The 14,870-nt window shown below is 47.3% G+C and overlaps 2 protein-coding genes across 3 annotated transcripts in view; one reads left to right on the forward strand and one right to left on the reverse strand.

The window, feature by feature from the left end:
* HSF2BP (heat shock transcription factor 2 binding protein) overlaps window positions 1-14,083 on the reverse strand; it is a 116,527-nt gene extending 102,444 nt beyond the window's left edge. The window contains exons 1-3 of one of the 2 annotated variants that reach the window (XM_033232617.1): window positions 13,948-14,083; window positions 12,632-12,898; window positions 11,163-11,313 (exon numbers count right to left, since the gene is read on the reverse strand). In XM_033232617.1, the coding sequence (XP_033088508.1) occupies window positions 11,163-11,313; window positions 12,632-12,667 (187 nt within the window). In that variant the 5' untranslated portion in view covers window positions 12,668-12,898; window positions 13,948-14,083. The remainder of the gene's footprint in view (window positions 1-11,162; window positions 11,314-12,631; window positions 12,899-13,947) is intronic. The other variant, XM_033232618.1, reaches the window with a different exon arrangement.
* A 12-nt stretch (window positions 14,084-14,095) lies between these two features.
* RRP1B (ribosomal RNA processing 1B) overlaps window positions 14,096-14,870 on the forward strand; it is a 37,723-nt gene continuing 36,948 nt past the window's right edge. The window contains exon 1 of the mRNA XM_033232616.1: window positions 14,096-14,353. Coding sequence (XP_033088507.1) covers window positions 14,224-14,353 — 130 coding nt within the window. The 5' untranslated portion in view covers window positions 14,096-14,223. The remainder of the gene's footprint in view (window positions 14,354-14,870) is intronic.

Here is a 14,870-nt window from a genome sequence, read left to right on the forward strand (position 1 = left end):
AGTCTTTGCTATTGTGAATAGTGCCGCAATAAACATACGTGTGCATGTGTCTTTATAGCAGCATGATTTATATCCTTTGGGTATATACCCAGTAGTGGGATGGCTGGGTCATATGGTACATCTAGTTCTAGATCCTTGAGGAATCACCATACTGTTTTCCATAATGGTTGAACTAGTTTACAATCCCACCAACAGTGTAAAAGTGTTCCTATTTCTCCACATCCTCTCCAGCACCTGTTGTTTCCTGACTTTTTAATGATTGCCATTCTAACTGGTGTGAGATGGTATCTCATTGTGGTTTTGATTTGCATTTCTCTGATGGCCAGTGATGATGAGCATTTTTCATGTGTCTGTTGGCTGTATGAATGTCTTCTTTTGAGAAATGTCTGTTCATATCCTTTGCCCACTTTTTGATGGGGTTGTTTTTTTCTTGTAAATTTGTTTGAGTTCTTTGTAGATTCCGGGTATTAGCCCTTTGTCAGATGAGTAGATTGCAAAAATTTTCTCCCATTCTGTAGGTTGCCTGTTCACTCTGATGGTAGTTTCTTTTGCTGTGCAGAAGCTCTTTAGTACCAAAACAGAGATATAGACCAATGGAACAGAACAGAGTCCTCAGAAATAATACCACACATCTACAGCCATCTGATCTTTGACAAACCTGAGAGAAACCAGAAATGGGGAAAGGACTCCCTATTTAATAAATGGTGCTGGGAAAATTGGCTAGCCATAAATAGAAAGCTGAAACTGGATCCTTTCCTTACTCTTTATACGAAAATTAATTCAAGATGGATTAGAGACTTAAATGTTAGACCTAATACCATAAAAACCCTAGAAGAAAACCTAGGTAGTACCATTCAGGACATAGGCATGGGCAAGGACTTCATGTCTAAAATACCAAAAGCAACGGCAGCAAATGACCTTGCACTTTCAACTTGGCCCACTGCGTGCCTGCTACCTAAAAGCACCCTGAAGGCAGGGATTTGCATGTTTTCTTCTATGCCTACCCTCCAAATGTCTATATGGAACACAGTAGGTAGTACATAAATGTCACATAAATTGATTTCACTTCTTTATACATTCCTTCTGCTAATCTTTGAACCAAGAAAAACACACAGCTACTTTGGTTATCTGTATGTCTCATTCTTACACAGTAAGAATATATTACTTTTATAATTTTTTTAAACCCAGAGACAGAAATAATATGAACAGTGAATACTGCAAACAAACCAAATCACAGACCATTAAAACATCTATGTATCTTCTGAAACAACCTTTTTTTTTTTTTTTTTTTGAGACGGAGCTGCTCTGTTGCCCAGGCTGGAGTACAGTGGGGAGATGGCATGATTTCAGCTCACTGCAACCAACGTCTCTCCCAGGTTCAAGTGATCCTCCCAACTCAGTCTCCCGAGTAGCTGGGACTACAGGTGCCTGCCACCACGCCTGGCTAATTTTTGTATTTTTAGTAGAGATGGGGTTTACCATGTTGGCCAGGCTAGTCTTGAACTCCTGACCTCAAGTGATCTGCCCATCTTGGCCTCCCAAAGTGCTGACATTACAGGCGTGAACTGCTGCACGCAGCCAATAATCATTTCTTAATACAGATCTAATAACATGAGAATGGCTGTATCTCTTAATACTCAACTTATTCACAGGGAGGGTACAGAAAGCTAGAAATGAAAAGAAGGATTTCTAAAACACTAATCAAAGACAACTGCACAAATGGCGTCAATTTATCTTACCATTTCTTAATCACCTGGTATGTGAGGTCGGGAGTTCAAGAGCAGCCTAGACAACATGGTGAAACCCCGTCTGTACTAAAAATACAAAAATTAGCCCAGCGTGGTGGTACACACCTATAGTCCTAGCTGCTCGGGAGGCTGAGGTGTGAGGACTGCTTGAACCTGGGAGGCGGATGTTGCAGTGAGCCAAGATCATGCCATTGCACTTTAGCCTGGGCGACAGAGCAAGACTTCATCTCATTAAAAAAAAAAAACTAAGATCAATCTTGAACTCAAATTAATTCTGTTGATTTCCCAAACCAGAGTCAGGGAACTTTGCTTTTCATTCACTGAAACACATACATGACATGAATAGTAGGGTGCTCAGGGGTAATATTCAAACACTACACGCCTCCTCCCCCTCCATCTTGACCACCTTTCCACCTTCTCTGTTCATAAGCTCCCCAAGTGTTTTCTTCTCTACTTTCCTGTGTTCTAGACAATCTTCACCCTGATCTGTGCCCCAAGAAGCGGATGTGAAGTCCCATAGCAACAGGGCTCCCTCGTCCTACGGCTTCCTGTTGGATGCAGTAGCAGCCCTGCAGGAAACTGGATGACAGGAGGAGATGACTAAGGGTGGGACATGTCTCCCCACTCCATCCTCCCTGCTGGGCTTCATCCTTCTGGGTGAGGCCACAGGTGCAGTTAAGCATCTTGTCCAGAGCAACGCCTCTCACCAAGTTTGGTACCTCTCTCCCTTCTCCTGCTCCTTCAACCTAGGGGAGGCCGATGGCGCTCCACTCGTTAGTTCCTGGATGCTTCTTTCTCCAGGCACTGGTTCCCTGAACCCTGATCACACTTTAATCTCCTCACTTTACTGTTTACTCCTTTTGTTCCCTGTCAGGATATGGATGTGACACACTCTTGGTGTTCTTTCATTTGGGCCACAATAAACTCTGAGTCAAAGTAATAATCCTTTTTTGGTGCTCACTCTTTAGTTCCATTCTTCATGGACATTTCTCAAGTTCTTATTTCTACAGACTACAAATAATTCTTCCCAGAACTGAAACGGGGGTACTCATATCAAACTCTGTAAATTAATCTCAAAATACCCTACAAACACTTTAGAAATAACATAGTGCAGTGGTTTTCAAATCCTACCGCTAAGAATCTAAGAGTACCTGGGGAACAATTACAGTCTCATAAACATTTAATTAATATCTCTGTTTTACAATGTTATTTAAACTTTTTATTTGGAAGTAATTTCAAATTCACAAAAACTAATACAGAAAAAAAAATGCCCATATATCTCTATACCCAGACTTACCTACTATTAACATTTTGTTTGCCTCATTTGCTCATCATTTATTTATTTAATTTAAAAAAATTTTTTTAGAGATGGAGCTTCCCTCTGTTGCCCAGGCTAGAGTACAGTGGCACGATCTCGACTCACTGTCACTTCTGCCTCCCGGGCTCAAGCGACTCTCCTGCCTCAGCCTCCTGAGTAGAGTAGCCGAGATTACAGGTGTGCTGACCCCACCTGGCCTTTTGTTTGTTTTTGTTTTTCCGGAGTTTGCTTTTTTTTTTTTTTTTTTTGAAAAAAATGTTAAATACAAAAATGAGCCAGGCATGATGGTGCGCACCTGTAGTCCCAGCTACTCGGGAGGCTGAGGCAGGAGAATCGCTTGAATCAGGAAGGCTGGGGTTGCAATGAGTCAAGATCGTGCCACTGCACTCTAGCCTGGGTGACAGAGGGAGATTTCATCTCAAAAAAAAAAAGAAAGAAAAACCTGTTGGTCAAATATCTCACCAGCGTATCATGGCTGCACTAGTTTGCATTCACTGCTGATATTTTCAATGACCAAAACAAGGCTGGCTCACATTAACATAAAAATAAATAAATAAATAAATTTTAAAAGGTTAAAATTATTTAACATTTGTATTATTTCAGAAATGAGGCCAAAATTTTAGGTGTGCTGTCAACATACAAAAATAACTTCAGCTCCTCTGAGACTGTCAGCGAATATCTGACGGCCACTAAGGTGCCAAACTGTTTTTTTTTTTTCATTATATCATTTAACACTTCAAATGCAACATAATGCATGACAAGTGTTTTCTGTAAGATAATGAAGATTTAAACGGACTGAATGGCTTTTCTATTATTTCTCTCCAAAATGAACAATTGCCAATCAAGGAAAGCAAGGAATTGCTAGATCTTAGTGATTTAATTGTAAAACAAAAATATCTGACTCCTCTTATTTGAAGCATCTTACCAGTTGAATTAGAAAGTGTCTCCATGTTGCTAGGTGAACTATTTGAAAACTTAACCACCTGCAACGCCTTATCTGTGGGATTGTGTTTTCCTGCTACTTCACATGCAAAACTAAAAACAAACTGGAAGCTGAAAATGATCATCCAAATATCTTCCAAAATCCCTGATACTAAATTTTTGTTTTCATCACACCACCTTCATTGTACATACTGATTTTATAAGTAAATGTTCTAAAACTTAATTTTAAAAATAAATATCCAGAAAATACAATTTTCATCTAGTTTACATATAGAACCATCATATACTACTACATAATTTTTTTTTTTTTTTGAGACCGAGTATCGCTCTGTCACCCAGGCTGGAGTAAAGCGGCGCGATCTCGGCTCACGACAAGCTCCAGCTCTGGGGTTCACGCCATTCTCCTGCCTCAGCCTCCCAGGCAGATGGGACTATAGGCGCCCGCCACCACGCCTGGCTAATTTTTGTATATTTAGTAGAGACAGGGTTTCACCATGTCAGCCAGGATGGTATCGATCTCCTGACCTCATGATCCGCCCACCTCGGCCTCCCAAAGTGCTGGAACGACAGGCGTGAGCCACCACGCCTGACCCAAAAAATTTTATTTTAAAAAAAATAGGATTTTCCTAGTTTTAAACAAATTTTTGATACCCACTGATTTATTCACCACTGTTGGATGAATAAAGTACAAGAAGGGCTGAGAGAAAACAGAGGGTGATGTTTTACTAAGTACTTAAGTGCCACTACCTTAACAAGTCAAAGGGAGATGCCTATAGCGTTTTCAGGCTTGCTTTTTTTTTTTTTTTTTTTTTGAGATGGAGTCTCTTTGTCACCCAGGCTGGAGTGCAGCGGCATGATCTGAGCTCACTCCAACCTCTGCCTCCTGGGTTCAAGCAATTCTCCTGCCTCAGCATCCTGAGTAGTCGGGATTACAGGTGCACGCCACCACACCCGGCTAATTTTTGTATTTTTAGTAGAGATGGGGTTTCACCTTGTCAGCCAGTCTGGTCTCGAACTCCTGACCTCAAGTGATCCACCAGCCTTGGCTTCCCAAAGTGTTGAGATTATAGGTGTGAGCCACCGCACCCGGCCCGATTTATATCTCTTGCAAACATAGGTGAGTCTTACTCAAACCTCCCTAAACTTTTCCCAAACTCATGAAATGACAATGACCGAGCCAGAAGCGAAGCTGCTGGGCTGTGAATTGGAGTCTCTCTTCATTTCCCCAAGGGTTCACCTAATTTCCCACACCATCTGAGGAGGTGCTGCTTACTGAGGACTCCCATGAGCCAGGCACAGTGCACACACCTTACAGAGCTTATCTCAGTTTAAGCTTTGCCATAGCCTATGAGGAGAGCATCACTGTCCCCATTTTGTAGACACTAATCATCAGGCAGTATATAGATGATCCTGTATCTCCATACTGTCACTGCCAATCGTAAATCATGACACTTCATCCTGACTTCACCACTGAGACTAGTCAAACATCCCTTCCATTCCATCCACACAGCCACAGTCCCACACACTAAAGGAATCCATGACTTTCCTTGACGAATGCTCTAATTCATCTTCCACCCAATTCCTCAAACCTATCCTACACTCACCTATAAAAACCACTCCCCTAAAAAAGTCATTTAAATCACTATTTTGATGATTATTTCCATGTGGTAATTTCCAGTTGCCTCTCATCTCAAATTAAAAACAATCTATGATTGTCTTCTATAAACCGCTCATTTTCCATCCCTAATTCTGCTATACCCCAATCCTTACTCCACACAGCAAGCAAACACTAGCTGATGAATCTGCAATCAGTCCTGCTCAATCCCGTGTGACTTTCACATGCCACCACCCTGGCCTAGAACATCTCCCCTTCTCCTCCTAACAAACCATGCCTCTCCCCAGTGCCCATCAATTCCCTAAGACTCTCAAGCAACACCTTCGTCAGTATTATTGCAAACTGCCACTTACCTTGCCCAGTCCTCCCAAAGGTAGATGCTGTGCTACAATCAAAATCAAGCCCCATTTGCTACTCAATCCTCTAGCTGGCTCACACGTTACTTTATAGCCTAACCCCATCCAAACAGAACTATATCCAAACTCTAAAAGAAACTTCTCGGCCGGGCGCGGTGGCTCACGCCTGTAATCCCAGCACTTTGGGAGGCCGAGACGGGCGGATCACGAGATCAGGAGATCGAGACCATCCTGGCTAACACGGTGAAACCCCGTCTCTACTAAAAATACAAAAAATTAGCCGGGCGAGGTGGCGGCGCCTGTAGTCCCAGCTACTCGGGAGGCTGAGGCAGGAGAATGGTGTGAACCCGGGAGGCGGAGCTTGCAGTGAGCTGAGATCTGGCCACTGCACTCCAGCCTGGGTGACAGAGCGAGACTCCGTCTCAAAAAAAAAAAAAAAAAAAAAAAAAAAAGAAACTTCTCAAATCAGGTCTACTCCTTCCCCGCCTGCATTCATTCCTACCTTCAAGTTGCCTTTTGTCACTGCTTAAGATTGGAAGCACATGGTGACTCATGCCTGTAATCCCAGCACTTTGGGAGGCCAAGGCGGGCAGATCACTTGAGTTCAGGAGATTGAGGCCAGCATGGCCAATATGGTGAAACCCTGTCTCTATTAAAAATACAAAAATTAGCCAGGCGTGACAGTGGGTGCCTGTAGTCCCAGCTACTCTGGAGGCTGAGGCAGGAGAATTGCTTGAACCCGGGAGGCAGAGGTTGCAGTGAGCCGAGATCGCACCACTGCACTCCAGCCTGGGTAACAGAGCAAGACACCATCTCAAAAAAAAAAAAAAGACTGGAAGCGCACATTAACCTCTAGAAGCAAAAGGAGTGGACACTGGACCATAGGGCTAGTGGGAGAGTAGAAGAATCAGTATGTCAAATGGCTCTTGCTGCCACAGTACAACCGTGAATTTCCTCTGCAGAGCTCTAATCTTAGAGTCATGTCTAACATGATGACTCTAGGAAGACAGGCTCCTGGGAAGGCTTGCGGAGGGCCATCAGATCTAGGCCTTATAAAAAGAAGAATTTTTATTTTTCTTCATGTTGCCTAAATGGTAAGAACTCAAAAGCCAAAATTAGATAAAAGATGCCTTAGGAGGCCATAGTAACCCTCCTGGAACCAGCCCAGCCCAATCTGATGCTTCCTTTCTCTTAACACCACGTTTCCTGGAGTACATGTGAGTTTCATGAGACAGCACTGCAAACTAAAAAGAAGGGGATGCGGGCTGGGTGCCGTGGCTCATGCCTGTAATCCAGTGCTTTGGGAGGCCAAGGCGGTCAGATCACCTGAGGTCAGGAGTTCAAGACTAGTCTGGCCAACATGGTGAAACCTGGTCTCTAACTAAAAATACAAAAATTAGCCAGCATGGTGGCACACACCTGTAATCCCAGCTACTCGGGAGGCTGAGGCAGGAAAATCGCTTGAACCCAGGAGGCAGAGGTTGCAGGGTTGCAGTGAGCTGAGATCATGCCACTGCATTCAAGACTGGGCAACAGAGAGAGACTCGGAAGAAAGAAAGGGGGGGGGAGAGAGAGAGAGAAAAGGGAAGGGAAGGGAAGGAAAGGGAAGGGAGAAGGAAGGAAGGAAGGAAGGAAGAGAGAAAAAGAAAGACGGTCATGCAGAGGCAGTAGGGTGCTCCCTCAAGACCAAATAATCAGCCAGGGAGATAATGATAGACAAAATCAGGGGCCCTGCACTCCCAACAACTTATAAAGTAAAATGGAAATAAAACCATGTGTCTGAAGGAGAAGCACAGGGTACCATGACAACATTTCAAAGGAAAATGGATCACATCAAGGTAGTCAGATTAGACAGTGACTCTGGGCCGAGGCTGTGCCCAGTAATATAAAGGTTTTTAAGCTGTAGCACGGTTTTGTGTAGGTTTTTGGATGATAGTGAGTTTGGGTGGGTTTTTTAGGTTTTTGTTCTTTATCCTAAAAACAAAGAGAAGCTTCTGAAGACTTATGCAGGTGAATAGCATCATCAGATTGAACTGTCACGAACTACTCAGCTACAGTGTATCCGAGTGACTGGAGAGTGGCAGTGAGGAGACTGCCAGTAGAAGGCAGAACACAGCAGTGGAGACAGACGCAGGCTGATGATTCAGGATGCATCCAATGAAGTAACACTCACAAGACTTACCAGTGGACAGATTTCATGGGGAATAGTGAGGAAGAGAGACAGGTAACAAGAAAGACTCCTGGGTCTCTAGTCTGGGTGGGGTGCTCTAAGGAGACTGAGACAGGCCAGTGTAACATGGGGCAGGGGATGGATAGCATGAGGCAGATATGACAACAGGAAGTAAGCATTAGCCTGCACCGAGAAAGCAAAAGTCTGTCCTGACTTCTGTCAGGCTGGAATAACAAACACAGATAAAGTCAGGTGCCAAGTTAACAGAAAATATCTCTCAAAGACAATGTAAAGTGTCATAACGACCTCTTCTTTGAGTGACTGCCTACTTCTTATTCACTGAGAAGCCTGATTCTGTTTTTTTTTTTTTTTGAGACGGAGTCTCGCTCTGTCCACCAGGCTGGAGTGCAGTGACGCAATCGCCGCTCACTGCAAGCTCCACCTCCCGGGTTCCCGCCATTCTCCTGCCTCAGCCTCCCGAGTAGCTGGGACTACAGGCGCCCGCCACCGCACCCGGCTAATTTTTTGTATTTTTAGTAGAGACAGGGTTTCACCGTGGTCTCGATCTCCTGACCTTGTGATCCGCCCGCCTTGGCCTCCCAAAGTGCTGGGATTAGAGGCGTGAGCCACCGCACCCGGCCGAGAAGCCTGATTCTGTAAAATCCCAGACTCGCAGAAATTTTGTTGTTTGAAATTATACAAGAAAGAAGATCCCACTCTTGCCTGCAGGATCTAAGTCACTGTGACACAGAAAAGAACCCTATTTCCAACTACTGCAGAGCTTCAAGTAAGGGATTTCTAGAACAATGTTCCACGTCTATTTGAACTTTGTAGTTTTCAAGGAAACAGGACCCGAGTCCACTTCACAGTCAGACTTGATCCCTTTAGACACAGTTCTATTTTGCTTCATTTACGCTTCACCTAATACCACTCTGTCTCTGAGTCCTATAACAACTCTATCCTCTTCCTTGTTGAGATGCCCCTACAGTTTCTTGGTGTTCTGGTATGGTCTTCCTCATTGCAAACAGTCATAAACCTCACTCTGTCAGACTGTGGGTCTGTTCCTGGTGACCTTAGACTGATTAGGCTAGGGCAAACATTTAGAATTTGAAATAATCATGAAACAAGCAGGAAGAAATGCCAAGTAGGAGTCAGGCACAAGGCCTTGAGCTTGGAGAGCTCTGGGCTAGAGACTAAATCCAGCAGCCACTGGCATCAAGATGGTAACTGAAGCTATGAGTATACATGACACTGCCTAGAGAGAAGCCATGGGGTGAGGCAAGAAGGCGGGGCCTAGGTCTCAGCCTCAAGCCCTATTTGAAGGCTGCTAAACAGATAAGGATAAATTTTAGCAAAGGGGAATAAGCAGGAATTGCCAGAGAGATTATGGGGGAAAAGGTGACTCTATAGCCTGGGGGAGGCCAGGACTATGAGAAAAGATCTCCCAAAGTCAGACTGTGATCAAGTGACCACAGATTTGTTTGTGGCCCTCACTCAGTTTGATTTTGGCAGGGGGACTGATCACTAAAGACACTCATGTTAACTAACTCATGAGACCCTGATGCATTTTTTAGAATGCCAGTTTATTAATTTACAGTGAGAATATAACATGCACTGCTACTGCTGTGTGCCTATTTACCTTCCTTCCTGAAGACAAATGCACAAGGAATGACTAATCTCAGAAAGTTGCTGGATAAGCATGAAATCAAAACTAGGGAAATTAAGATGTCAATGACCTGACATTTTGGCAACCAATGACATTACATATATCTGGCAGGGTCCCAGTGGGAAAGAGAAATCAACTTAGATGTTGAGACTTTTCTGAAAGGACCACTTACAGAGGGGAGAGCAGAGATAACAGAACCATCAAGGGACACTGAGGTACCCAGGGACCAGCAACAGCCCTACAGCCAAAGCAGTAGGGGAAGAAAACAACATTCCTGGAGTCCAGCAAGAGCTAGGACTATGGAGGAGACCCCTAGACAGGAGTATTTGTTCTGGAGGGATGCAGCTACTGCCACAGAACAGTAGCAAAGCAGGGAGGGAGCGGGAAGAAACACTCCAACCTCTCTCTCCACCCAGCAATCCCTTCCACTGGTGAGCCCCACTGGCAGCCAGCAAGGGAACCAGGGAAACCCCATGTGCAGGACTCTACCTCCCAGAGCACACCACGGGGCAGAGAAGAATGGATCCAAGGACTTCAGAGAGAATACAAACAGGGCGAGGCACTGTGGTAACCATGAGCACTGTCCCTTCTAACTGGATATGGCTGACCCACTGACCAGATACATTTGCACATGCCACAAACTCATATTCTTGGGGTGACCTATTTCCTTGTCTGGATGAGTGCTAGACCTACCTGGGCCCCCCGGATGCACCTTTTCTACAGGGCACACAGTGAGGGCTAACAACCAAATGTTATGCAGCAAATTGGCCTTAACCGTCAAAGGCTGATTTAATCATGACTTGGCCTCAATCAGGCAAGTGCTGAGACAATCTCAGAATATCTCCAGGAACTTCAATAGGCTCCTAAACTGGTATTCAACATAATGGCTCAGCTCAAAAGTCTGAATGGACACCAGAAAGCCTAAACTTCAATCAGTTCTAGAAACTGGCTCACCCATCTACCTACAGATAAATGAATACACTTCCCAAGTAAACTCCATGCAAGGTTTCCAGATGGCAAGAACCTTATGACAGTAAGTACTTAATTTTCATAATAGAGCTTTTCAGTTACCAAAAGTATAAAATTCTTCTGCCAATGAAGAGAGTGAGCGAGAAATAGAAGCTGATAATAGATGCTCAGGAAACTGGCCACCAACTTACACCAACTTACATATGTCCTAGTCACTACATTGAGGAAACTTCCCTTTCTTAGGTCATCAGACTCTCCCAAGTATCATCGCAAGGACTGCGAGAGTACCTTAAAATTGGTTTACAATTATTTACCTAAGGTAAATCTGCTAGAACAAATTATCGTTACCACCAAGGACTGCTGAAAATGAAGACTCACTTTTTTCTACAATCCTTAATTTCTGGAAGCTCTCCAGCACCTCCGCATTTAGCATTCTGGGTAAGAAGTCCCGTATTTGCATCACTTCAGTTGTCAGCCGTTCCAGGTCCTTCTTTCTGACTTTAACAAATTCCTCTTTAGTACCTATGTGCTAAAAGAACAAGCAGATCTTACATTTCTCTTCACATGACAAAAAAAAATCAGCCCAAGTAAACGTGCTTTTCTTTCACGCCTCTTATGTTCATCGTTATTTCAAATCATGTCTCTACCTACTGTATGTTCTGCTATAGATCTATTTTATGTATATGTAAACATTTTGAAAGCTGAAGCTTCAGCCTTCAAAAAGAGAGCCACACGTTAGAAATAATGAGGGCAAACAGGCCAGGCATGGTGGCTTACACTTGAAATCTCAGGAATTTGGGAGGCCAGGAGTTCAAGACCAGTCTGAGCAACATAGAGAGACCCTGTCACTACAAAAATATGAAAACGTGCCCAGGAGGCCGGGCGCGATGGCTCACGCCTGTAATCCCAGTACTTTGGGAGGCCGAGGCGATCACCTGAGGTCAGGAGTTCAAGACCAGCCTGACCAATATGGTGAAACTCCATCTCTACTAAAAATACAAAAATTAGCCAGGCGTGGTGGCGGGCACCTGTAATCCCAGCTACTCAGGAGGCTGATGCGGGAAGAAGGCTTGAGTCCAGGAGTTGGAGGCTGCAGTGAGCTATGATCATGCCACTGCCCTCCAGTCTGGGCAACAGAGCAAGAACACGAAAAACTAAAGTCATACAAGAGCTAAGAAAACGCCTGCAACTTTTTATCATTGCAGCACCAAATTAATCAGGAGGAAAAGGAAGTCATCTAGACTGGTTTCCCACTGGGTTTGCTAAGCCCTCTGCCCGTGATCTCATCTATTCACCCCAAGCCTCCAAGATTGTCCAGATGGAAATTAAGGCACGGGAGCTTAGTGACTCTCAATGCAGCACAAATAATAAGGAGTGGAAGCAGGATGTGAACACCGGTCTGGCCCCAGAGTCCCAGCGCCTTCTCCATCGAATGCAATCAGTTACAGTTATAAAAACGATGGAGGGCAGATTCTCTCTGAGACTGACGCTAAGTCTTGCTAAGTGCCGGAGCAGGGGCCAGGGCCTTCGGAGGGGAACTGGGCTTCCACAGGGCAGAGAGGAGTAACCATCCATCCCACGCTCCCATGCCCACTTTGGCACCACTGAGTGCCCCCACCGCGCAGCCTCACAGACCGGGTCCCCGCGTGGGTTTGGAGGCGAAAGTCGCCTCCCGCCCACGTCTCCGCCCTGCTCCGGCCCAGCCCACGCTGTTCGGAGAGGACGTCTCCAGGCCTCCCCCAAGCACAAGACAGCGGGCCGTCTCCGAGCGCACTGGGAGTGGCCCTGAGGGGAGCGAATGGCGACGGCACAAACACGCTGGCGGCGGCCAGGGCTTCCTCACTGACCCTGCAGGCCTCCTCAGCGCCGCCCGCTTCGCCCATGGCAGCCGCGGCCTCGGCTCCTTTCTCCTGCGCGGCGGCGTGCCCTCTGACCCCTGACGCCAGAAAGCGCGGGAACGTGTCCACGCCGGGGGTCGGCAACGGAGAGGCGCGAGGCTCAAACCTCGCAGAATTTGCGCAGTATTCTCGGCCGAGAGAGCGAGGAGTGGTGTTGTCGAGGTCCCACTTTGGCTCTTCTGGCTTAGCCGGGGTTTTAAACTTAGCCGGGGTTATCTGCAAAGCAGAAGTAAAGTAAGCCCCTGATGTAAGTGTCAAGCAAAATAAATCGGATGGGTCCTTTCCTGTTTGGCGAGGAATGCTACACTAAGGGGGATTGTTTCAAACTGGCAGTCTTTGCTGGAAACCTCGCCTCCACGGTTCGCCTTCCCTCGCTCGGATTCAGGCCCTTTTATGTTAAGGGTTGAATTTTGTGTCAACAGGCACCTCGGAAGGTCGCCCAGATAACTAAGCGGAGCAACTGAGATAACCCCCGCTACGTGTGGAGTGACCTAGTCCATTAACTTGCCCCGGCACGCCCGCTGAGTTCGCAAAATATAGGATGTCCTCGGGTTTTAGATGAACCCAAAGCTAAGATTTCTTCCCTCTCTGGAGTTAGCAAGCAGCCCGCCCTGCCCAACTCCCCTGGAAGCGCGCGTGCTCTCCAGGCTTCGGGACGCCGGGGCGGGCGCCCCAGCACTGGCACCAGGGCTCCAGAGTAAGGGGCGCGCCGACCTGCCCGAGCCTCTGCAGGCGCTGGCGGAAGGCGAGCCCTCCACCTGCTCAACAGGCCCCAGTGCCGGCCTTTCCTTCCAGTCTCAACTCCACCCGGGAGCCCGGGGGCTCCACAGGTAAAAACTCCGTGCCACGGAGATCGCAGGTGAGGTGCTGGCTCAACGGGGTGTACTAAATGGGATTAAAGATCCTAGACTGTGGCTAGGCACGGTGGTTCAAGCCTGTAATCCCAGCGCTCAGGGAGGCCGAGGCGGGAGGATTGCTTGAGCCCAGGAGTTTGAGACCAGCCTGGGCAACATGGCGAGATCCCGTCTCTACAAAAATAAAAAGTAGTGGGGCGTGATGGCGCGCGCCTGTAGTCTCAGCTACTTGGGCGGTCAACATGGGAGGATCGCTTGAGTCTGGCAGGTCGAGGCTGCAGTGAGCCAAGATCGCGCCCCTGCACTCCAGCCTCGGTGACAGAGGAAGACCCTGTCTCAAAAGCAAAAAATCCTAGATCGTTTACAAACAGCCGTCCGTCTCTTCCTGGCCAAGTCCTAATCCTGGCTAACCTCGCAGTGTACAGCCTGAATTTGGGCAACCGAAAGGCAGCGCCGGCGCCACGCTCACAAGAGATGGGCCGCTCCGCCTACTGCCAGGGCCACGGCCGCGCTCACTCCCAGAGCGCGCTGCGAGCGGCGGCGCCTTTGTGACGCCATCAGCCCGCGCGCCGTCGCCGCCTTCTGTGCAGTCGCGGCCCTGGCGGACGGCGACTGGCTTCTCCGCGGCGCTCGGCTGGCGGCAGCTGCACCGCGGGTTGCGCGGCCGGGGATGCTCCAGCGGGCGCGATGGCCCCCGCCATGCAGCCGGCCGAGATCCAATTTGCCCAGCGGCTGGCGTCCAGTGAGAAGGGCATTCGGGACCGGGCGGTGAAGAAGCTGCGCCAGTACATCAGCGTGAAGACGCAGAGGGAGACAGGTGGGCGCACGGCGGCGGTCAGCCGCGCCACATGGCGGGCCGGGGCTGGGGCTAGGACCCTGGCACGGAACGCGGCTTCCACGTGTTGTCGTGACACCCAGCGTGTGCTTAGGTTTCCGCGCTGCCGGAAGCGCTTCTTGCTGTGTCTAGTGCCTTTTTACACTTGAGGAAACGGGTTGAGGGGGTTCCGTTACTTGTGAGAGTCACAGTAAGCGGGGAAGCTGAGAAAAGACCCGCATGGGTCCGATTCCCCAGCCGGCATCTCGAATCACTGGGCTGCCCTCATTTGCCCTGGTGTCCGGTCGGTGATTGCAGCCTTTCTTTGACCAGCACCTTTACGTGCCGAGGCTGGAGGAGAGAAGACAGAATCACTACCCTCGAGGATCTGTTAGTAATAAAGCAAGGAGGCAAACAGGCAAATAAAGTAGACCTTGTGTAAGTGTAGTAAACGAAATGAAAACCAGGTAGTAGGCCGGGCGCGGTGTTTCACGCATGTAATCCCAGCACTTTGGGAAGC

This window comes from Trachypithecus francoisi, unplaced genomic scaffold, assembly GCF_009764315.1.
Source record: "Trachypithecus francoisi isolate TF-2019V2 unplaced genomic scaffold, Tfra_2.0 Lachesis_group14, whole genome shotgun sequence".
NCBI lineage: Eukaryota > Metazoa > Chordata > Mammalia > Primates > Cercopithecidae > Trachypithecus > Trachypithecus francoisi.